The 26,791-nt window shown below is 36.1% G+C and overlaps 1 protein-coding gene across 1 annotated transcript in view; it reads left to right on the plus strand.

The window, feature by feature from the left end:
- Lrrk (Leucine-rich repeat kinase) overlaps positions 1–26,791 on the plus strand; it is a 790,764-nt gene that overhangs the window by 501,826 nt on the left and 262,147 nt on the right. Inside the window, exon 21 of the mRNA XM_090409582.1 lies at positions 19,343–19,539. Within this exon, the coding sequence (XP_090265708.1) occupies positions 19,343–19,539 (197 nt within the window). The remainder of the gene's footprint in view (positions 1–19,342; positions 19,540–26,791) is intronic.

The raw sequence follows: 26,791 nt of genomic DNA on the forward strand, positions 1-26,791 counted from the left end.
AGATTAAAGAATAATCTTGTTTTTCTAAATGAACCTTCATTTTTTACTTAACATGTTTAACACATTTCTTTTTTACTTGATATATAAAATTTAATTAATAGATTTGAAAAATCCTTGGCATTGATCACCCATTTTATACTCATTATTTATCCCGATTATCACGGATTCGATTATTGCGGTATTTTTCATGGCAACAATAACCACGATAATCGAGGTATTCCTGTATATATGAGGTAGTATCAAAAAGTTTCGAGACTAGCTCTGTTTACGAGAAATTACTTTATTTATCCACGTTTACACAACATCTTCAAAATAGTCCCCTTGCATATCAATACAGCACTCCCAGCGTTCTTGCCACTTCTGGAATGTGTCCTTCAAGTCTTCTTTTCGAAGCATGTCAAGCACCTCCTGCGATTCACGCTGCATATCCACAATGGTGTCAAAATGGTGACCTTTGAGCTGGATCTTCGGGAAGAGGGCAAAGTCTGCAGGAGCCAAATCTGGTGAGTAGGGTGGGTGCAGAAGTGATATCATGTTGTTTCTGGCGAGAAACTCACGTGTGAGGAGAGCTCGGTGACAGGGTGCATTGTCGTCGTGGAGCATCTAGTTTTTCGCGCGCCACAGATCTGGATGCTTTCGCCGAATGTCCTCCCTCAGACTCCATAAACCTGGCAGTATAACTCGCTATTGACAGTCTGACCCCTGAGGACGAATTCTCGATGAAATAAATGTCGAAAAAGATGATGAGCAATCACTTAGTCGAGCTGCGGACCTGCCTCACCTTTTTTGATGGGATCTTCCACCGTGAAGACTGTTGCTTTGTCTCAGGGTTGTACCCATACATCCAAGTTTCGTCGCCATTAATGATCCTAGAACTTCACGTTTTTTCAAATGTGAATTTCACATTTGCTCGTTGTTCTAACTTGCTGACCATGATGAAATCGTAGATGTGGTAATAACGCAGGTGGTCAGAATAGCATCAGTTGCACAGCTCTCGATGTACACAGGATGATGTCTTTAGGCACACTGACTTATGAAGGTAGGTGCTCCCTAAGACTAGGTTTGTAACACACCCACAGATGGCAGCAGAAGGTGTGTTACAAACCTAGTCTCGAAACTTTTTGATGCCACCTCGTATATATATATATATATATATATATGAAAGAATGATCATTAACTCAGTTAACATACCTATTTTTATGAAGAATTGAATGACTAGAACTGAGATTTAAGTAAAAAGGTTTTAATATAAAAGCACTACTAGTTTCGGCCTATAACAGCCTTCATCAGGTGACATTATAAAAGAAAGAAAGAAAAAAGAAAAAACACTAAACATTGAAGGTTAAAAGACTATGAACAACATAGAGAGTCTCTACATAATTAGCATGAAAACGTTGTAGTTGTATTTAAAACTGTTCTTTCGTTTGTTGCATTGTTGGGAGAGTGCGTGCTTGCAGCATGACGTGAATGCCAGTACATGATTACAGCTGAATGACTATCTGGGAGGTTGTAGCTCAAGTTATTATTTAGATGAACAGGACTGAAGATGATTTCTCTAGATTCCAAGATTATAGAGAGAGTCTCTATACATAATTAGCTAATTTAGATGAACAGGATTGAAGATGATTTCTCTAGATTTCAAGATTATAGAGGGTCTCTATACATAATTAGCATGAAAACGTTGTAGTTGTATTTAAAGCTGTTCTTTCATTTGTTGCATTGTTAGGAGAGTGCGTGCTTGCAGCATCACGTGAATGCCAGTACATGATTACAGCTGAATGACTATCTGGGAGGTTGTAGCTCAAGTTATTATTTAGATGAACAGGATTGAAGATGATTTCTCTAGATTCCACGATTTTTCTCTCTAGTTCATCATTGCAACGGAAGATGTTAGTAGATTTTTCCCAGCGGACTTTGTGACTTTGGTTTTCATCATTAGGATTAGCCGAGAAAAGGATATGACTTGGTAATGCACTGGCTCGTTGTCTCTTGTAAGTAATGTCCCTCATGTGTTCTTCCATACGCAATTCAACAGATTTGTCTGTCTGCCCAAAATAAGGAATATCACAATCACACAATATTTTATATACACCAGGGTATTTGAGTTGATGATGACAAGGTTTTGCGTAGCTTATTAAGAAACAGTTCTTTGGAAGTGGAGTGAACAAGATTCTGACGTATTTTCTTAGAACTTTTGCTGATTTATGTGAAACTGTACTTATGCAAGGAATAGATATATTACCTTTGAATCTATTTCTTTCCTCTGAGTGATGTCTAGGAGGATTAAGAAGGAGTTTTTCAATGATTCTCTTGGAATATCCATTAACTTCAAAAGAAGTTTTCAGATGGTTTATTTATGTAAGAAATTCATTAGGATCATCCAGAAGGGAACATGTCTGTGTTCACCTTGGGGCATGCCAGTGTCCCAAGGTGGAAATTATTCCAAGCTTATGAGGAGGGAAGTGATGGGACTGACTATGCAGATAGCTGTTGGTATGTGTGGGCTTTCTATATATCGATATTTTGAGTTTACCAGAAGAGCGAGTCAGTTTGACATCAAGAAAAGGCAAGGAATTATCCGTTTCAAGCTCGGCAGTAAACGTAATACTTTGATGTTGGCTATTGAGATGTTCGAGGAAAACCATAAGGGATTCATGTCTATGGCTCCAAATAATGAAGACATCATCTACATATCGTTTCCAAACTTTAGGTGTTAAAATAAACACTACTAGTTTTGGCCTGTAATAGCCTTCATCAGGTGACATTATAAAAGAAAGAAAAAAGAAAAATCACTAAACATTGACGGTTAAAATGATGAAGGCTGTTACAGGCCGAAACTAGTAGTGTTTTTACATTAAAACCTTTTTACTTAAGTCTCGGTTCTAGTTTCAAAATAGATTCAAAGGCAATATATCTATTCCTTACATAAGTACAGTTTGACATAAATTACCAAACGTTCTAAGAAAATACAATATCAGAACCTTGTCCACTTCACTTCCAAAGATCCGTTTCTTAATAAGCCACCCAAAACCTTGTCATCATCAACTCAAATACCCTGGTGTGTATAAAATATTGTGTGATTGTGATATTCCTTATTTTGGGCAGACAGACAAATCTGTCGAATTGCGTATGGAAGAACACATGAGGGACATTACTTACAAGAGACAGCGAGCCAGTGCATTATCAAGTCATATCCTTTTCTCGGCTAATCCTGATGATGAAAACCAAAGTCACGAAGTCTGCTGGGAAAAATCTACTAACATCTCCTGTTCAATGATGAACTAGAGAGAAAAATCGTGGAATCTAGAGAAATCATCTTCAATCCTGTTCATCTAAATAATAACTTGAGCAACAACCTCCCAGATAGTCATTCAGCTGTACTCGTGTACTGGCATTCACGTGATGCTGCAAGCACGCACTCTCCCAACAATGCAACAAATGAAAGAACAGCTTTGAATACAACTACAACATTTTCATGCTAATTATGTATAGAGACTCACTATGTTGTTCATAGTCTTTTAACCTTCATTGTTTAGTGTTTTTTCTTTTTTCTTTCTTTTATAAAATCACCTGATGAAGGCTGTTACAGGCCGAGACTAGTAGTGTTTTTATATTAAAACCTTTTTACTTAAATCTCGGTTCTAGTCATTCAATTCTTCATAAATATATATATATATATATATATATATATATATATATATAATATTGTTATTAGAGATGAATGGAACGCTTTCTTGGAGGGGGGAGATGAAAAGGGGATTAACAGGGTGAGAGCAATTTTGACCTCCGTCATCTTCAGAAATCATGGGAGAAGTGCAGGCTATGTCATGTTTGGTGCTTCTGCCTTTGGAGTGCTTGTGTTATTGCATATTGTCTGAGTCGTGACCTAATTTTTATGTTATGGAGCTTCCAACACCTAGAGAATATGTAGGGTCAGTGGACGTTGATTGAGTTTTCGTCACATTTTATAGCTATTGTTCCTAATATTCTAAGCATTGTTTCATTGTCTTGTCTATTATTATGACCTTGTTGATTTGCAGGGTATGTTTCTGTTCAAGGGCGTGGACTGCTATTTCTGTTTTCCATGTACTTTGTATTCTATTTTTCTTCTTGTTTTTGCTTTTTTAGTGTTTAAATGTTCTGGAATAGGGATGTTACAGGAAATGTTCTCTATATCCATTCCCATATGTTGTAGTTTACGGACTAGAATTCCATGTGGAATCCTGTCAAACGCCTTTGCCAGGTCCAGCAGTATCACTGTAAACCCCCATTACCCTTATCCAGTTCAGCCGTCACCTTGTTATAAATCTTGAGCAAATTACTGAGGCATGATCTACCCTTCACAAAACCATGCTGTCCCCTGTACAGTATCTCATTTTCATCAATCCATTCCTGTATTTTTCCCTTGACTACTTTCTCCAAGACTTTGACAACGACTCCTGATATGCTGAATGGTCGGTAATTTGCAACCATAGTCTTGGATCCTCCTTTATGCAGTGAAACTATTTTCCCTTCTTTTCATACCTTCGGGACTAAACCAGGCCCGAGACCCAGATTAAACAACATGGTCAAGGGCACTGATAATTCCTTAGCTGCTTCATGCAAGACCCCGTGCCGGTATACCATCTAATCCCACAGATGTATTCACATTAAGGTTCTGTAATAGACTATTCACCTCCACTTCATTCATCACAATTCCCGTATAAACTAATGGTTCCTTCATTTTTTCAATGTCACCACCTGGATGATATACTTTTGCAAATGCGCTCTCTGTAACTCCACTATATCGATTGATTCAGTGACCTTCTTACCATCGTCATTCCTTAACATTTTGCCATGTACAGCTTTTTTCTTTCTTGCAGCATATTGAAAGAACTGTTTGGGATTCTCTTTTGCTTGCATAGCTAGTTTCCTTTCATAAACCGCTTTTTCTTTTTTTACCATACTCATTATCCTTCTGGCCTGCACTTTATACCGTTCGTGTGCCTGCAGGTCGCCCCTTTTTTTAAATTCCCTCCACAGTTGTTTCTTTTTTTTGCAGCTTAAGCTTAATGGTGTTATTCATCCATTTAACCCCTACTTGTTTTACTATTCGGACCCTAGGTATACAATCAGCCATAACCTCCTGTAAATGCTCCTTGACCACTTCCCATTCTCTATCGACATCCAGCCCTTGCAATTGTACATGCCATGGCACTAATCCAAGCAATCTCCTAAGCTTGTCATACTTGCCAGCATGGTAATTCCATGTATACCTTGTCTTAATTGAAAATTCCACACCTTTAGCCACCTCCTAGGTCAAGACCTTATGATCACTCTCACCAATGGATGGCAACATGGTCATATTCATTACAGTCAAATTCTGAGATGCAATTACCAGCTCAAGCACTCTCACACCCCTAGTATTTTCAATTACATGCTGTCTCAAATAGTTATCCCTTAATAATTGAATAAAATCCATTTCCTTCCTCGCATGTGTCCTCTCCTCCTTCCAATCATGTTACCATTGTTGAAATTCCCCATAATAATTACGCTCCTTCCACTCATTTTATCAATTTGTTTATGCATACTATCTCTACCATCTATTCCATCACCTGGTCTATAGCAGCACCCAACTGTATTTTTTATTCTGCCAGTCTCAATCTAACACCAAATAGCCTCAAATGAGCTCCTTTCACTATCCTGCGATACAACTTCAATTCTCCTTGGCTGCAGTTCATCAGCTATCATCAGTAACACCCCTCCCCCCATTTTATTCTCTCTGTCTCTCCTAAACACACTATAACCTACACATTCTATCCCACTAACTATATCATCTTCCGTCAGCCATGTTTCACTAATGCCAATTACCTGTGGCCAGGAAGAGCCAATCAAGGCCAAAAATTCTTCCTTCTTGTTCCTAATACTCCTGGCATTAGTATACATGAAATGCAATGATCCCTTTGTCCCACCCCTATCTTAATGTGTTATTCTAAATATCCCATTCCCATTTTTTTGTCCTTAGTACCGACTCGAGTACATAATTCTTACACTGAATTGTCTCACTGATGTCTGCATATCCACTCCCCCTCCATCCTTGGTAGTTCTAATTTCCCTGGTTCTGCACATCCATTTTCACTTCGTTCAGCAACACTTTTTCCAGTCTCCACACACCAAGCCCATTCAAATGCAGGCCATCCATCTTGTATAAATCCTTTCGCTCATCAAACTCATTCCACACGTCCATGAATTCCACACCACACTGTCTGCATAACCTGTGCTTAATGTCATTTGCGATTATGGCCCTCCTTCTAAACTCCTCCCTGTCAATCCGCAGCAAGAGACTCACCATTCTAACTCTGTCACTCTTAACTTACTATGGCTACTCCTTCTTTTCCTTGATTGTCATTGCCTGAATATAACATTTTGTATTAATTGCTCAACAAGATCTCACCAGTTTTTGTCTTTTTTGTTTCTGTCGCCCCTATTATGTCGATCTGGTACTTATCTAATTCCTAAGCTAGCCGCTTTTCTTTTCCATTCAGGCTTCTTTTGTTGATGGTACTGATCTTTAACTCTGGTGATGTTGAGTTGGGGGTTTGTTCCAGTAGCTGACTTTTTTTGCTGTTCACCCTGGTTCCCTGGTGAAAACAATGGGGGCCTTGTTTAACCGTGCGATGCCCCAGCCGGCATGAAATTTTGTCATGTCGTACCGTCATTTTTTATTTTGGTTTAACCAATAAGAATACAGTTTGGTTGGCTAAATCCCGCTGTTGAACCTAAGTATCTAAAGTACCTCATCTTCCTGATGACATTTCCTTCCAGCTCCATATCTGTCTCCTGGCTGCCGCCCACTGTGCAACACTTACTTCTACTCAGTCTCATACTTCTCTCTTCCAGTACTTTTCTCTATCTTTCCAGTTTAGTTCCTGCTTCTTCTCTTGAACAGTTGCAAAATGAAAATGATCCCTCTCAGTGGAATAGACTATAAGCAGCTGTCATAACATCTGCTAAAAACCACATCAATATATAATAAGAAAGAAAGAAAAAACATGGATAACTCAAGAGGTCATCAACCTTATTGATGAAAGAACAACATGGAAAAGAAGAGCAAATGAAGAAGAAAAGTTAAGATATAAAACTGTGGATAAAAGAATCAAACAGTTATGTAAAAGATTGAAAGAAAACTGGATAAATAGGCAGTGCTCTGAGATAGAAGAATTACAAAATAGGAACAAAACCAGAGAAGCATTCCTGAAATTGAATGAACTTAATGGAAAAACAAAATGTACACAGTCTAATGACATCAAAGACAAAGATGGGTGGAGTACTTATCAGATCTCTATGATGATGATAATGGTAACATGTTAGATGATTCACGACACCTTAAGTTAAACGTAACAACAGATACCACTCTGCCCAGAAGAAAGGAGGTAGAACACGCAATTAAGAATCTTCCTAATAATAAATCCCCTGGGTGTGATAATATTCTGGCTAAGCTGCTGAAAGCTTTGACTGGCAATTTAGTGGAATCCATTCAGGACATCTATAAAACAATACAATTACCTGAAGTTGTTACAACATCTACCTGCATACCAATTCCAAAGAAAAATAATGAACAAATTTGTGAGGATTACAGAACTATGAGCCTAATATCCCATGCATCTAAAATTATTTTAACCATTGTTAACAAACAAATTGAAAGAGCCTTAAGTGTTGAATTGAGTGAACAACAGAAAGGCTTCAGAAGAGGAATGGGAACCATTAATGCTATCCTGGAACTAAAAATACTAATAGAAAGATCACTTGAAAGAAATAGGAACATTTTGCATATGCTTCATAGACTTTCAGAAGGCTTTTGTCCAGGTAAAACATAATAAAATGTTCAATATATTAGATACATTAGACATAGAAGATCATGTACTTAAGATTATAAAAATGATTTACCCCAAACAGAAAATGCATCTGTTTAACGATGAGACTTCTTTAGTGAAAATAAAAAGAGGATTTAGACAAGGTTGTATCCTTTCACCAAATCTATTTAATATCTATAGTAAGACAGTGATGAAAAAGATTGAAAAACAAAAAAATAGAAATTAGTATCAATGGTATAAAATAAAACAATCTTTGATATGCTGATGATACCATTCTAATAGCAGATAACAGAAACAAATTAATCAAATTACTGCTGCTACTAATTGAAGAAGGTAAAGAATTTGGATTAGATATAAATGCAAAAAAGATTTCTTTTGAGATTTTCAAATTTATGAAAATCTCAAAAGAAACCAGATCCGAGCCAGAAATATTCATAAACAATATGAAAATTGAACATAACAGAATACAAATATTTAGACACTTACTTTACTGCAGATAAAAAGCAAGATAAAGAAATAAAAATAAGAACAGCCATAGCTAAAGATGCATTCTGGAAAAATAAAGATGTACTCAGAAGTTCTGTGAGTATTGAGACAAAGAAAAGAAATATAAGAACATTGGTGTGGCCATTTTTCACATATGGAAGTGAGACCTGGATATTCAAGAAGAGAGTAAGGTAACAGATAATGGCCTTTGAAATGTGGCGCTATAGGAGAGCTCTGAAAATCCCATGGACAGAATATGTGACAAATACAGATGTCCTACAGAGAATGAGAACACAGAGATCTTTATTACAGGAAATGATCCAGAGAAAGATGAGATTGGCAGGAGGGTTCAGCAGAACAGAGGATACTAACAGTTTTAGAAGGAAAAATTATGGGAAAAGGATCAAAAGGCAAAAAAACAAAGGACCTGGCTTGAAGATATAAGATCATGGACAGGATCACGTGGTTTTGCAGAAACATAAAGGAAAGCCACCAACAGAGAGAACTGGAAGGACATGGTGCTGCACCCTCTCACTGATGAAGGAGGAGTAACATGAGAATTTTCCCAGAAATAATACCTATAATTACTTGTATTTTGTAACCAAACAACCCATTTAACCATTGGCTTTCTACTCAAAAACATCCCCCCCTCCCCCCCTCCCCCCTCCCTCTGATGTCATGGTCTCACAACACACATTCAATGAGTGCATGAACTTCACAAAAGAAACACAGAAATCCATCCTAACATACATTGCACAAAAAATATACATAAAATTTCTTAAAAATTGCCTCAATTACAATGTCATGCCAAAATTCGCAGAGGTATGCAGCAATAGCACCATTCCCGGAAACAAAAACATTTGCTACGGTCATCCCGAGCACTCTTAAAACAGGCCCTAAATGAGAGATTTAAAAAGGAAAAACAAGCATATTTATGTGTTTCCGGGAATAGTGCTATTGTAGGTAGGTACTTTCCGAAAAAACTGATCCCAAATGAAAGGGCAGTTTTTTCGGAAAGTACCTACCTAGTCTCACATCAATGACTACACACAATTAATAGAAGCTCGACATGCAAAAAAATGGAATCCCTAAGAGACCCCCAATACAACAAACACACAGCTTCCAACTCTCCGGATATTACCACCTTGCAACCCACACAAAACAATTCCATCATAAAGTCTATCACATCATACCTCACACCCGACGAAATCACCATCCTGAACATAGGGTTAAACTTCACTGTATCCCCAAAATACATACCAAACAAAGACATTATTATTGAAATACAAGCAAAACTAGAAACTGACCCCAATAAAGAAAGAATATTCCAGAAAATAAGCAACTTCATAAACAGCAAAATAATAGTAAAACCCAACATTACTTCCAACTTACACAAAGCCCTATTATCATTAAAAAAGAAGCCGAATATAACGATCACAAAAACAGACAAAGGGGATACAGTAGTGTTGTGTCGGAAAAGAGCTGACTCACTATTTGTAAGTTATCTTGTTTCCGACCCAACACACACTGACGATTAGACCTAAGGATAAGGACATGCTTATGCCTCCAGAGAAAGGGCTAAGAGAGTACTGTATATATGCTCACTCAAAAGTTTATCAAACTGACTGAGATTGTTAATATTAAATAAACTTAGGAAATCTGTATTTAGAATTGATAATGTCTGTGTAAAATAGGCAAAGGGAAATTGTGTCTCAGGACCGAAATTGTTATTATTAAATGTGCATAAGAGATCTATGTATTAGAACCATGTCAAAACAGTTCGGAGTTGGGGTGACCAATCGGCAGTGTATAAGACTATGATGTAGTCACCGAGAAAGGGCACTCGCATTTGTAATATAAGGCGCGGCGCGTGACCCAAATGCCCTCTCATTTTCTGTTCCTGTGTTCCCGTTCAATCCTGGATAGCTACGGAAGCTTGTTGCTGGTTCCCAGCAACAATCTCCCGGTTGCTGTTGTACCGAGTCAAATAAAGCCTCCAAAGGAATGAAGTCAGAATTCCAGTAAAGAGCCGTTGGTAAGCTATGTCAACGTGAAGTCAGCAAAGGGCAACCTTCGAAGATAGTGGAAGTAAGTCGCTGATGCCACAGAAACACGTGGTGAGAAAATACGTAAGTCTTGCATATCGGAAGTGAAAGCATAGAGGGAAGTCATGGAAACCCCATGAAAAGAACAAGATGGTAATGTACAATTTTTCATATAGAATTGTAATCGTAAAAGGAATAAGAGCCAAGGATTTAAGGAGCTCCACACATTAACTTACCCATAGTGCCTAAAAGACTGCTTGGACTGATCTGTATGTGTCAAATAAGCTGGTGTCACTCTAAGCTTGTGCTGAGAAAGGACCCTAACCTTTGAACTGTTTGTCAGGAAGAAGCTATATGATATAATGTTAGATATTAGCCCGAATTGTAATTAAGTTTTTTTGGGGGGGGAATAGAGCTTGAGCACGAATTAGAATATTTTTCCATGTTAAAATACAAGACGGAATGCGTCTGACATACTTTATATAAAGATTGTATATAATTGTACTTAGAAAATGAGCACTGAGTAACCCTGTATGGAATAATCGAGTCTGAACATAATAATATAACAGAGATATAGGATTGTTTCATTTAAACATAAGAATTGAAATTTTGGATATCTTAACCTAAAAAAAAAAGGGGGGGGGGAGTTCAGACTCTCTAGCATTGAGATTATTACTTAAAGTGTATCTATGCAAGTGTTTATAATAAATGTATTTCTTCATATCAAAGTTCATGAGTCTGTTGTCTCTGAGATTGAATTACCACTTATAAAACTTTCGGAACTGTATGAGTGAAGGGGGAAGCAATTTATGTAAGAAAGAAAAGGGAGAGCCACGACTGCACATCACATGATCCCTTTGTTGTTTAGCGTTGTTTATTTGAGTATCAGAATTTGGTTGCCGGCTGGCGCAGTCATTCTAAACAAAAATATAAATTTGTCAGCAATGAAATAACTGATATGCATGAGAGCTAAATAATACATATAGAATAATATAACATAAGAATAAAAGTAAAAGTGACGAGACGGCGACATAACAGTAGTTATCATTACCAAACCAATTACCACAACAAAATGATAGCTATCCTAAATGACCAACACACACCTACCAAAAAATCCCAAACGACCCACCCCGACCTCATAAAACTATCAACAACACTCTACACACCCTAAAAAATCAAAACAAGATAGACAAAACCACAATGAAAAACAGAACATCTCACACCACACGTACCCTTGTATGTTTGGACAAATCAAAATCCACAAAGACGGTTACCTGATATGGCCAATAGTCTTTTACAAAAACAGCACCACCACCACGGCATCTTTATCGAAATTCATAGCCAAACTACTCAAACCGTTACTTACAATGTCAAACTCTATGATTAAAATATGGATGACTTTTTCCAAAAAATAAATAACCTAATCCTATCCCACGAAGACGTCCTCACTTTATTGGATGCAACTTCGTTATATACTAACGTGGACATTCCCAGAACATTAGACATTGAACACACACTACTCACAGAAGATTACACCCTACATTCTCGTACACCCAGTGATATCAAAAACCTAATCAAACTAGTAATCTCAACAAACTTCTTTAAGTTCAATAACAACATGTATATTCAAATTTTCAGACTCCCTATGGGCAAAAACATCAGTGGACAATTAGTGTAACACACATATAATCCCCCCCCCCCGGCATCTCCTTTTATGGCCGATACATGGACGATATACTATGCATTCGAGAACCAACACATCACTTCCTTACAAGCGTACTTAACAATTACAGCAACAGATTAAAATTCACCATAGAAACTGAACAGGACAAATTCATCAATTTTCTAAACCTGACATAAGTCAGAACTAACAACAAAATAGTCACGAAAATATGCCACAAATCCACACATATCAGAAATTACCTCCATTTCAACTCATACCATCCAATTCAGTTAAAAAATCGGTCATCCTATCACAATTTATAAATGCTTACAAGTTTTCAACCAACTGTAATTACCTAACACAGAAATAAAGAAATTAACACAGATTTTGAAGGGGTCAACGGGCAAATAACTTTGGCGACCCCTGATCTAGAGCATAGCCTGCCTGTCTGTCTTCACTTGGCATACAGAATATCATGAATGTAGTTTTCTTGTTCTTCAATACAGATGTTAACAGATCTACCAGGCTGTCTAAAGTAGGATTAAGTTTTTGGCACAAAGAACTATACACTTGTAGAGGCAAGAGGATGAGGCCAATCCTCCAGAGAACTGATGATGCTTGCTAGCTAGATTTATTGTTTGGAAGTGGTATGAAGATTATACAGTGATTTTTCTGTATTATCCAAATATTATTTCACCAAGTACACGAAGGCCTCATTTTACATTTCCTGTATTTATGAAACTTCAAATGAATGAATATTTCAAAATCAAAAGCATAAAAATAAAACAACAACAAAAAAAGCATAAACACATGTTTACAGCATCCACGATGACTGTTATTACTAACATTAAAAGATGAAAATCTTTACTGTAGTGAACTGAATTTCTAAGCAACTGGCATCACAATCAGGAGGCAGAGGGAATGGAAAATATAATAAAAGTAAATAATGAGAAACAGAACAAAAGAAAATGGCAGGAAATTGAGGACAAAACACAAAGAATTTTGGCAGGAACATACAGAAATGGTGCATGAAATAACAATGTGAAAAAGTAGATATGCCAACAGTAATAGGAGACAAAAAAAACAACTAGAAGAATTTTTAATGATAAAAGTCTAGAATTAATGTTTAAATTTTAGAAGGTTATGTTTGCTTAAATTAATGTCTGAAATCTTCATAGTGAACTACTGTAAACATGTGCAGACTAAAAATTTAGGTTTTACAATTAAATCAAAAATTCTAAAGCAGAAATTTAGAATCTTTTACTTTATAGAGTTTTTCATACACAAGATGAACTGCTACAGAAACAAACTTCATAACTTAAACTTTGAATTTAAGAAAAAATGTATTTCGTGCAATATAGTTTTAATTTTCAGTTTGTAAGAGAACAGTATAAATTTATGCCAGCTGTACATCACTGGGTCTCTGTACATAAATAATACTGTATTATCAGTATTATTATTTGTCTATCATAAATAATACTGATATCGGTATTATTTATGGTAGTTATGTTATGAGTAGGTCATGGCATAACTATCATGGGTATGTTATGAGTAGGTCATACTTTAGCAATCTACTTACATATTACAGTAAGGTGACAAACTCACTGTATAAAGGCAAAGCATGTACCATGGTATACTTGGATTTTTAAAAAGCATTTGATAGACTGCCACGTGGCCAGCTGGCTGCTAAATTGAAACAGTTGGTATTAGATTCTTTATTTTAAGCTTATACAGGAGAGTTGTTATTAGATAACAAATTGGTGAGTTGGATAACTGATTATCTGTCAGATGTGTATGGGCAGGTTCTGTATGGTGGAGTGGTATCCCAAAAGAGGGTCATTAGTGGAATGTCATGAGGATCTGTTTTGAAAGCATTATCGTTAAACTTGTATGTTAATGACATTGGGATTGATTTATCCAGAAATGTGCTGCTGTTTGCTGATGATGCAAAGTTGAGAATAACTATCAGAAGTAGAGCAGATGTTGTAGCCTTGCTGGAGGATCTCAATAGACTGTGTGAGTGGGTAAATGAACTTTAATTCTTTAAACACTTTAATTGATCTAAAAATTGAGATGTAAGTGGAAGAATTCATTATAACTAATTAATAATGGAAATGCTTACAGTAATTTAAATATTTTTAGTTGTAGAATTTTTGGCTATGTTTCATATCCATTTTCAATACAATTATAAGAAAACAGTCACAAAAAACAGAACATCAGTTCAATTGCAAGTATGTGATATTATATGCACTATCAGCTGCAGGAGAATACCTTCATATACTTTAATAGATATCCAAAAATAATTAAATTAAAATAAATTAAGATATTTTTAAATATAAACAATTAATTAATTACAATTTATGGAACACATGAATGGTGAGTATTAGTCAGTATAACTTCCCAAATTTGAGAAAGTTTAAAGCAATCTTTTTTTTGTTGTTAAAGTTTGGATTGTGAATGTGTGCTTCTCAGCTTTCTTTGTGCGGTCTTTCCAGAAGAAAATAACTTTTATGTAATACTTTGATTTTGTTCCACTGAATCCTGTGTTTTATAAATAATACATGGTTTGCTAAACCATATTTATTCGTTTCTCTAAGTGAAATATATTTTTGATGTTCTTCAGGATGAAGTTGTATAGAATGACCAGTCTGTCCATAATAATGTTAACTGAAAAAGCAGGGAATTCTGTAAACTCCAGGATAAGAAAGAGAAGGATATTTGTCTTTAGTAGCGATAAGGAAGATATTAAGTTTATGAACTATATGGAAAGAGACTTGTAAGTCAATTTGTCAAAGTAGTCTTGCTGTTTTTTCTGAAAGTCTTTTAACATATGGAATACAAATTCTGGTAACTTCTTGAGGTGGGTTAAGACAATGGCCATAATTTTTGACTATTTTATCAATAGCTTTTGTGTCATAACCATTAGAGATAAAAACAGCTTTAGTAATAGACAGTTCTTTGTTGAGAAGAAAATCTATAGAACATATTTCTGACAAGGGTGATCATATGCGTTAAAATCCCAGTGTTTTTACCAGTGGCAGCCAGTGAAAATTTTATGTGGGGGTGTTGCATATACAAAAAAAAAACTTTTTTTTCCTAATCAGTAACGAATTTATTAATAAATAAATTTACATATTAAAAATTGCTTTATTAAAAATATTTCATTCTCGGCACGAACAAACACCAATAATAAAAGTTTCTTTTCAATAGCAATGACAAGTGCAAACGAATATCGGCGTTAGATCGCAGTGCATTTGTTTCGTATAACGATAATTGAAAAAATATAATTCTTTTCTTATTTTCAACAGTGACACTCATCATAATTCAGCCTTATATCTATAATAAATAAATAATTATATGTTATTTTAACAAAATAAAATAAGATTTACAAAAAAATAGTTCATCATGAACACGCGCCAATAATAAACGTTTCATATCTCACAGAAATAACGAGTGCAGGCATAAGATACACTGCCCAAGCAGCAGTGTATCCAATGACATAACGTGCAACGACAGCAAACCAATATCAGCGTTAGATCGCAGTGCATTTGTTTTGTGTAATGATAATTGAAAAAATATTATTCTTTTCATATTTTCAACAGTGACTCTCATCATAATTCAGCCTTGTATCTATAATAAATAAATAATTATATGTTATTTTAACAAAATAAAATAAGATTTACAAAAAAATAGTTCACCAGGCACATGCACCAATAATTAACGTTTCATATCTTACAGAAATAAGGTGCGTAAGCTTACTAAAAATACATTGCTGTTTGAGCAGTTACAGTTGGGAATGACGTAACATGCAAGACAAGAGCAAACGAATATCGGCGTTAGATCGCAGTGCATTTGTTTCATAATCTAAAGCGTTAAACAATTCCAATTATTAACTATTCAATCAATGTCAAAACATTATATAAATGCAGTACAACATGTTAAAGCTGTAACCTTTAACATGTTGTACTGCATTTATATAATGTTGTAAGCATTGTTATTATTTATAAACACAAACAAAATTTAATTTTTTCCTTGGGGGTACTGCAGTGTCCCAGTGCTTATGTATGGGCTGCCACTAGTATTTACCAGTATGAGCTGGTTTTCTGTTTACTGAAAACTGTAGACTACCATTTGGCTGATGTGGAATGAAAACATCCAGAAAAGAAGACAATTGTTATCTTCTACTTCCATTTTACATTTGATTCTTGGGTTTATTGAATTAATTTTTTCAAGAAATTCATGAAGATCAGACAAGGAAAAGTTCCATAAAGCAAAAACATCATCAACATAGTTGTACTAAATCAGTGGCTTAGGTGAAAAATATCCAGAATATGTTTTAAATGTTCCATAAAGTAATTAGTTAAGGTTAATTGTAACTCATTAATAGTTTATATTTTATTAACTAATTTTATTTTATTGTAATTATTTTTGGATATCTGTTAATGCAGATGAAGTATACTCCTGCAGCCAATAGTGCATATAATATCACATGCTTTCAATTTAATTGATATTTTCGTTTTTGTGATTGTCTTCTTATAACCATATTGAAAATGGCTATGAAACTTAACCAAAAATTTTCAAATCAAAAGATTTAAATTAATGTATGTGTTTCCTTTATTAATTAGTTATAATGTATCAGTTTAATGTTGCAAAGTGCAAGGTCCTAAAATTTGATAGGCATTGGGATGCAGTATATACAATTAATGTGGAAATTTTGAAGGACATGTAAGAAATGAGAGATCTGAGCCTGAAGTTAGACAGTGACGATGTTTAGAAGTCGCATTGCTAAAATTGAAGAACATCATAACAGATTATGGTAATGATGAGGAGGACACTAACATGCAGAAGCAAAGAGATTATGGTTCCCTTGTATAAGGCTTTGATTAGGCCAAATATGGACTACTTTTAGATTTGATCATGTAATTTTCAAGGGGATGATGATAATGTATTCGAGAGAGTCCAGAGAAGGTTTACTAAGTCAGTGGCAGGTCTGTGAAATATCGGATATAAGGAGAGATTGAGGGAATGCAAGTTGCATAGAATTGTGAATAGAAGTAGGAGAGGGGATGATTGAGATATTCTTAAGTTGGTAAAGGATTGCTACCAAATTAGTGTTCAGGAGATTTTTCATAGAGTAGAGGGAGACAAGGATAAAACATGGACCATCCTGTGAGCTGTATAATGAGGGAATGAGCAGGGGAGTGAAAAGCAGGTAATAGCAGTGTGGGCAATAGATAATGTCCACCATACACATAGAATGGTTTATGTGTTAGCAGTACATGTTAATTTATTTTCATGGCATTGATTGCAATACAGAATGATAAGAAAATAATTAATATTTATTAACTTATTAGCTGATATTTTAATAGTATTATACTGGCATGTTCAGAGTACAAAGAACAGTTTCTCACAATACACAAAACAACAACAGTTTGGTATAACAGTTTGACTAGTTTTAAAAATTGTAATGGACAACACAAAGAACTAAAGTACTAATTAGGTGCCATCTGTATTAGAAAAAGAGGGAAAAACAAGTATTAATTACATCTTAAAATGACTGTTGTTGCTGTTTGGAATATGTTTTAAAGCTGCTGTTAATTCCAAAAACAATCTCTCTGATTTAAAATGACTTCTGTGTAGCATTTTTGTTTTCTTCCATTTGATCCTGTATGAAGGGGTATCCAAGGCATGATCTGCTAGACCTGACTTGCCATAACGATAGTGCTGGATGTATTTTTTATGTTCCCCAAGGTGGGTGCCTAATTATTATTATTATTATTTTCAGGCTACTCCAGGGAGTCCTTGGACTCATCGAGGGAGGCCCTAAACATCATGTCCACACAACTATACGACATTCTCACAGTATCTATCATACCTTGCCTTGAACTTGCTCACTGTCATAGCACCCACAACAGACTCTGGCAGCTTATTCTACTCATTTACCACTCTAAAAGTAAAGAACCCAGCTCTAACACCACTGCTAACCACACTCTTGCCCAGCTTCCATAGGTGTCCTCTAGTTCTCCCACCACTAGTCTTGATCTCAAAAATATCCTCTGAATTAATCTTATATAATCCTTTTAGCAATTTGAATGTCTCAATCATATCTCCCCTTTTCTGTCTATCAACCAGTTTCTGCAACCCACAAATCTTCAACCTGTTCTCATATGGTTCATTCCATAGACCTGCTATCTATAATTAGGACTTTAGTTCCTTGTATTGTCCCTTACAGTTTTTTAAACTAGTCCCACTGTTATATCAGATTATTATTTTTTCGTATACTGTGACAAATTGTTCTTGTGCTGAAGATGCTGGATATAATACCAGCGAAATATTAGCTAATAAATTAATAAATATTAATTCTTTTCTCATCATTCTGTTGTAATCAATACTGTGAAAATAAATTAAAATGTCCACCATAACATTGCAAAGTGTAAAGTCATACACTTTGGGAAAAAGGAGGTCGCAAGCTGTGTACAACAGTGATGGAACTGTCCTGCAGGAATTGATGACATGAGGGATTTGGGAGTGATTATGGACACAGAGTTCAAGTTTAGGGGGCATATTGTAAAGATGTTCAAAATAATTCATCAGATTATGTGGGTGTTGAAGAATGTGCAGACAAGCAGTGACGGCGAGGTTATTTTCTATTTATAAGGTTTTATAAATAGAAAATTTATTATGTGGGTGTTGAAGAATGTGCAGACAAGTAGTGACGGCGAGGTTATTTTCTATTTATAAGGTTTTATATGGCCACATCTGGACGGCTGCATACATATTTGGTTGTCTGGATTCATCGGTGATGAGGAGGTAGTTGAGGTGAATTACAACAGTTTTGACAAGTCTGTGGAATGCTGCATATGGAGATAGATTGATGGTCTTATTGGTTACAAAGCCTAGCTGAGAGATGTAAAAGAGGAGATATGATAGAAACATATAAGCTATTAAATGATTTTATAGATTGACACAGGAGAGTTTTTTTTGATTCAAGGGGTCAAACATGGAAATATGTAAGAGTTGATTTACAAGGGATTTTAAAATGGATGTGTTTTTTGCTTTGAAGATGGTGAATTAGTGTAATGGATTGCCACAGGCATATGCAAATTCAAGAAGTATGATAGGTATTGTGTGAATAACACTTAGCATGGACCTTCCATGCCTCATTGCCTCCACAGTGGTGACTGAGAAAATAATCATATTAATTTACATAGTTTAGGCACTCGGTATTTTGTTTTTGAAAAGTGATAGTGAAGAATCCTGCTAATAGTTAGTCATAAATGTTTTTAATTATTTAGGTATCATGAAGATTGAAGACTTGAAGCATGTATTTAAGTCATCTCAGTGTGCTCCAACAGATGCACAAACATATATCCTTAATCTTTTGAACAAATTTGAGGTAGCACTGACATGGGATAATCGAACCTTAATCATTCCCAGTTTATTACCCACAGAAGAACAGATAAGAGCAGGGTTTCCAGGTTGTGATGTGAGAGTAAGTATGGAAATTCCTATCACTTATTATTTTATTAACATTGTGGCATTCCCCTATCCTTGGTTGTAGATCTTTAATGAATGATTACAGGGCAGTCTGCATCATATTTTGTAGAAATCATCAGCCATTTGATTTCATTATCTACTGTTGGCAATAGAAATGAATATGACCTTCACTATCTGATCAAAAATATCCAGGTGACTGCTCATGCCATTTCCCACTCTAATATGAAACACATTAATATGGAGATGGTCCATCCTTTGCTGAAATGTGTTCATTCTTCTTGGAATGCTTTCTGTTAGATTTTAGTACATTGCTGCAGTTCAAATGAAAACATTGAATTAGAAATCAGTGTTTTCTAATTTATCTCACAGGTGCTTGATTGAGTAGAAATCAGGGCTTTGCACATGCCCTCAGCATCCTTCTCATCAAACTATTCCTGCACAAACTTTGCTTTACAGATGGGGACATTATCATGTTGATATAGAAAAGGGACTTCACTGACCCGTTGCTATAAAGTTACACAGAATTGTCTAGAATGTCATTGTAGGCTGTAAGGCCATAGTGTTAAGATTCCCCATCATTGGAACCAAGGGGGAATCCCAGCCCAAACCATGATGCCTCCTCCATTATACTTCACAGTTGGTATAACACATTTGGGTTGGTAGTATTCTCCTGAGAGCCTTAATAGCTCAGTCTGTATAGACAAAGTCCTTTGGTTGGAAAGACCTGGGTTCGATTCCCGTCACTGATGGGAATCGAACCCAGGTGAAGAACCTTTATCTGGTCTCTTTCAATGAAAGGTGAGTTAGTCTGTCTCATATGGAGGTAGGTGTTTTTTGTTTTTTTTTTTCACCCTGAAACTTGAGTTTTTCGTCCCCCAGAACAGACAAACCGGCCCCATGAACACATGGATTACAGATATGAATACATCTCATCCATATATCAGTCCCAAGCCAGTATAAAATTGGGGAGGGGGGGGGGGGAGTTGCAGAAAGCAATGGTAAACTACCCTGTAAAAATTTCACCAGGAACACTTTGTGGGCAATGCCTACAAAGTCACCTAGGGTTGGAAATGACTGAAAGGGAAAAACCGTCACCACCAGCATTCTCCCGAAATCTGCCAAACTCAGATTCAACTGTCAGACTACCAGATGGTGAAGCATGATTCATCACCCCCATAGAATGCATCTCCAGAGTTCAATGATGGTAAGCTTTACACCACTCCACCTGATGCTTGTCGTTACCTTGCTGATGATAGGCTTATGTGTGACTACAATGCTATCGAAACCTATGTTCTTCAGCTGCTGACAAACAGTTTTGGCAGAATCATTTTGGGGACAAGCATTATTTTTTTCCGCCATCCATTTCAGCACTCTTTGATTTTGCGCTATTGTTTCCCTTAAATGTTTCTGTTTCACAGTACCATCACTTACAGTTGATCAAGGTAGAAATTTCACAAACTATGTTGTTGCAAAGGTGACATCCTAGAATAGTGCCATGTCAAAAGTCACTGAGCTCTTCAGTACTGCCTATATTACTGTTAATGTTTGTCTTTTAAGATTTCAGGACTGTATGCTTCCTTTAATACCTTTAGGAGCAATGGTTATGATCTATATAGTCATATCTCCTAAGAAAGTGTGTCCAGATATGTGTTTCAAACAGTCAAATACCTTTCTATTATTTTTCATATATTTGAACTGCAAAGTTTTAATATTTTATAATAACTTAATTCCATGAAAAGGTGCTGCAGAAATTTTTTTTCACATGGTTACAAAGAAAATTCAACTTGCCAAGAAATTATGTTCATGCTTAATCCTTTACCCAAGTGTAAGTGAACAAAGTTTGCATATGAAATATCTTTGGAACTACTTCAGGCTATTTTACATAGACGCTTTTGACCTCATAACCAAGTAAAAAAATCTTTATACAACTATATTTGATCCAGAATATTTTAATAAGGTGATGCACCTTTTTTTTTTTTTTTTTTTTTTTTCTGCTGAAAATATGACTTCTGCATTGATTCAACCTTTGTATCTTTCTGTGTGTGGCTTCCTCTAACGGACCTCACATCATCATCATCATCATCAAATTCCAGCCATGTACTCTCAAGGGGTGTACAGGATATGATAGTACTACATGAAAAAAAATTACATCATTACTAACTTCCCATCTACAATTTTCCTCCAAATCAGTCTGTTACTTGTTAAGACTCCAGCATTATCAGATCTTATATTTCTGTCGTCTAAGGCACTTTGTACCGTATCAATCCACCTATATCTTGGTCTTCCTCTGGGTCGTTTTGCTGCCAACCTGGCAGAGAACACTTGTTTTGCTAATCTTTTTTCGCCCATTCTGTTTAAGTGACCATACCACCTGATGTTAGCTCTGCTAACGCATTCCTGGATGCTGACAATGTCCAGTTCTTACCTACTATCCTCATTTTTAATATGATATTGCCATTGATGCCATCTGTTCATGCCTCTAATCTTTCTCAGTACTCTCATATCTGCAGTCTCTAGTCTTTGGTCAAGTGTTTTACTTCTGACCCAGCTCTCAGATCCATAAGTTAAAACTGGTTTGAACACTGTCTTGTATACAGCTAATTTGGTGTTCTGATTAATTTCTATCCTATTCCATATGAATTTTTTCATTTGACTTGCTACCATACCAGCTTTGTTGATTCTGTTGCCTATTTCCATATTTAATTTACCATCTTCACTAAAAATCGTGCCTAAGTAGGTGAAAGGTTTTAATTGTTCTACAGGTTGTCCATTCACAACGCAGTTGACATTTTAAACAATTCTGCCTATTTTCATTATCTTTGTCTTTTTATTGCTGACCTTCATACCATATCTATTACAACAGTTATTCAATTTAGTTAGGGAATCTTGCAGACTTGTAGCAGATTTATTTAGAAGTATAACATCGTCTGCATAAAGCAAAGAGCTGATAGTTACATCTCCAGTTTTGATATCATGTTTAATACCACTTTCCTTCATAATGTGATCCATATAGATAATGAATAACAGAGGAGATAATGTACATCCTTGTCTCACACCAAATTTAACATTAAACCATCTTCCTGTACTTCCTTCAATTCCAACTACTGACTTAAAACTCAAATAAAGACTAAGTATTGCTTGATATAATGCCCCATTGACACCATATAACTGTAGCGTATTGAATAGCTTCTCTCTTGGCACCTTTTCATATGTATTTTCCAAATCGACAAAACTTAAATACAGATCTTTGTTATATTCCCATGCTTTCTCAACTATTTGTCATAAAGTGACGATCTGATCCTGACAGCCTCTATTTGGCCTGAATCCAGCTTGTTCTTCACCAAGCTTTTTTTCCACAATTTTTCTCAACCATTTCTCAAGTATACTTGCATAGATCTTGCCAGGAACACTCAATAGGGACATACCTCTGTAATTCTCACATTCAGTTTTATTTCCCTTTTTTATATGTGGGTACTATTAGAGCTCTACTCCAATCATCGGGAATTCGTTCCTCTGTCCAGGCTTTCTGAACTATGGAGTGCAGCAACTGTAAGACTCTTATGCCACCGTACTTCAGCATTTCTGGTCGAATATCATCTACTCCTGCTGCCTTTCCACATTTCAAGTCATTGATGGCTTTTTCTACTTCAAGTCTGGATATGTATTCCTGGCTGCATGCCTGGTCAGTGATTTTTACCACTGTGCTGTCTTCACTGCTTGTTTCATTTAGCAGTTTTTCAAAGTAATTACTCCATACTTCAAGGATATCTTTTTCTCCTGCTGCCGTTCCACATTTCAAGTCATTGATGGCTTTTTCTACTTCAAGTCTGGATATGTATTCCTGGCTGCATGCCTGCTCAGTGATTTTTACCACTGTGCTGTCATCACTACTTGTTTCATTTAGCAGTTTTTCAAAGGAATTACTCCATACTTCAAGGATATCTTTTTCTCCCGTTTTCATGTCACCTTTATCATCTCTAACCTCCTTTTACAGCACGCTTTCTTCCATTCTTAGCTTCTTCAACAACTTCCAGAATATCTTACCACCTTCTTGATATTTATTTTCTATGTTCTTGCCAAAGTTCTCCCATGACTTTTGTTTAGCTAGTTTTACACAGTGTTTAGCTTTCTTACATTTGTCTTTGTATTCTCTTAGAGCATGAGCTGACTTATTTGCCAGGAACTTTTGATATGCTTTCTTCTTTTCCTTCAGTGCTTCTTTCACTTCCTGTGTCCACCATGGAGTTCTAGAGTTCTAATTTTTCTATCCTTGCAGACAACTTCACCACATGCCACTCAAGATGAATCAATCAAGGTTTTCTTCAATGCTTTGCACTGAATCTCCCAAGTTTGGTTCCTATTCTCAAACTCTTTCATTTTTTCTTCAATAATCTTTGTGTATTTTAATCTACAGTTCACATCTGAGAGCTGCTCAACTTTTATTCGCTTTAAAACTTTCTTACAAGTTATTCTTCTCAATATGAAATTCAATTTTATCCTGCTCAAGACTAAATAGTGATCACTTCCAATTTCAAATCCTCTGTACACTCTGGTGTCCTGCACCAGGGAGAAAACATCGCTATCAATAATAACATAGTCAATAAGACTTTTCTTATTCCTTGCCTCTCTCCATGTGAATTTGTGTACATTATTATGTTGGAACATGGTGTTAGTAATAACTAGTCCATGTCCTGAGCATAAATCCAAGAGATATTTGCCTTTATTATTAGCTTTGCTCTTTTCTCCAAATTTTCCCAAAATATTTTTGTATGTCTCGCAATCATTTCCTACTCTGCTATTTAGATCCCCAACAAGGACCAATCTAACTTAGAGCCTGTGTAGCTCAGCAGATGTGGCGTTTGCACACCGCCACGCTTGGCCGCACGAAGGAAGACTTGGTTTCGAGTCTAGTCGGCGACTAGAGGAAATTTTTCTAAACCTTTTTTCGACTGGTTCCCGAGTTAGTCGATCTCTGGCACGGGCAAGCAGGTTTTTCCTCCCAGAAACTCAGGTTTTTCGTCCTGCAAACTCAAGAAAATCGACTGTAGAACCCACATTATTTCAGACATTAAATATATTTTGTTAGGGACCACGAGATGGCGGCACATTTGAGCCGTCTCTCTTCACTGCGTACCGCTTAATTGGTGATAGCCTTGGGCCATCTGTCTCTGATTGGGTACCAGTGGAGATTGAACTGCCCACTCAGTCTCCAAAAGTTAGATAGGGCTAAATGGCCACGCCTACTCCCGTATATGGGAATAAAAAGGCGTTAGCTGATAGCTGACAAGGACCAACTTTTCCTTTTTCATTGTGTCAGTTGCTTTTTCTAAAGCCTCAAAAAATTCCTCCACTTCTACCTTAGTAGAACCTTTTCTGGGACCATAGGTACAAATAAGTCTCATTGTCCAGTTCCCCATTCTCATATTTGCCCACGTCACTCTATTTGAGACTGCCTGCCATTCAAGAAGATTAGCCTCGTATTTTGTGTTGAATACTATGGCTACTACTCCTTCTTTTCCTTGATTGTCATTTCCTGAATATAACATTTTGTGTTTATTGCTCAGAAAGATCTCACCAGTTTTTGTCTTTTTTGTTTCAGTCACCCCTATTATGTCGATCTGGTACTTATCTAATTGCTCAGCTAGCTTGATTTCTTTGCCATTCAGGCTTCTGATGTTGATAGTTCCGATCTTTAACTCTGGTGGTGTTGAGTTGGAGTGTGTTTTCAGATTTGTTCCAGTAGCTGACTTTTCGTTGTTCACCCTGGTTCCCTGGTGAAAACAACGGGGGCCTTGTTTAACCGGCTGACACACCATCCGGCATGAAATTTTGTCATGTTGTACCATCATTTTTTATTTTAGTTTAACCAATAAGAATACAATTTGGTTGGCTAAATGCCAAATTGCCAGCCCATCCTAGTTCGTTCAGTATCCAAGTAGATACCCAGCAGGGTGCACCACGAGAAGGTGAGGATTGGACATTAGGTCAGAAACCCTGGTCGGTTCTTCACATTCCTTTAAAGGCTATGTGGAGGTCTCCTCTAAGTTATACAGCTTTGACCCTTAAGCATCCCATGAGACCTCACTAAAGGTTGAAATTAGTCTGGGTAGTTTCATTTTGCATAATGCTTAGCAATATACACATCCAAAATGAAATGTTGCATTATAGGATACCGAGCAATTGATATACAAATAGTCTAGTCATAAAGATACTTTATGACTAGACTTTATGTACACTTGGGTAAAAAAAATAAGTAATAGCATAATTTCTAAGCAAGTAAAGCTTAATTAGAAAATGAGTATCTATCTTCTTTCACTTGAACAGTTGTAATTAAAGTATATAACTGTGAAATATGCAGAAGTCTGAGAATGCTCTTGACCACCACCTTAAGAAAGCTGTTTGGGAATCTTTGTTCCCAAATAATGTTTCAGCACTATGATTTATCATTGACTCATAGTTGTACCATATCTTGCAACCTATCACGAACTAAATTAACCTAATTGAATATTTGAATATTTGAGAGTCAGTAACTCATTGAGGAAGGCCATACTGTTCACACCAGCTGTCATACCTGTTCTTGAATTCATTCATGCTATGCATACACAACATCCAATGGCAGTCCATTCCAATCAAGCACTATTCTATGAGATAAAAATCTAGCCCTAATCCCCTTCTTGATGGCATTCAACTTCCATGGATGCCCTCACGTCTTTTACCCACCCTCTGTAAAATGAAAAATTCCATCTACTGAAATTCTGTATAAACCTTTCAGAAGTTTGTAAGTCTTCATCACATCATCCTTCTTTCTCCTGCTTGCTAGTGCCTGCAGCCTACAAATTCTCAATCTGTCTTCATAATCTGTATTCCACAATCCTGATATCATATTTGACACTTCTTTGCACTCTGTCCACTGTATCAGAATCACCACAGAAACTAGAAGACCAGACCTGCATGCAATAGTTCAAGTAAGGTGTTATCAAGTCCTTGTAAAAATACAAAATGACTTCCTTATCTTTATATGTGAACATTCGTTTCAGCATTGCAATTATCTTTTGAGTTTTATTTGTAATATTTGCCATATGGCCATTGAACCTCAACTTCCTATCTATTAACACTCCAAGATCCCCAGCCTCATCAGTTTCTTCAACCATAATCCTACCAATATAGTATGAAATTGGATATCTAATCACACCAAAGTGCATGACTTTACATTTATTAACATTGAAATGTCAGCCACCTTCATATGC

The sequence above is a fragment of the Typopeltis vanoorti genome, chromosome 19 (genome assembly GCF_054136105.1).
Source record: "Typopeltis vanoorti isolate ZY-2024b chromosome 19, IOZ_Tvanoo_1.0, whole genome shotgun sequence".
Taxonomy (NCBI): Eukaryota; Metazoa; Arthropoda; class Arachnida; order Uropygi; family Thelyphonidae; genus Typopeltis; species Typopeltis vanoorti.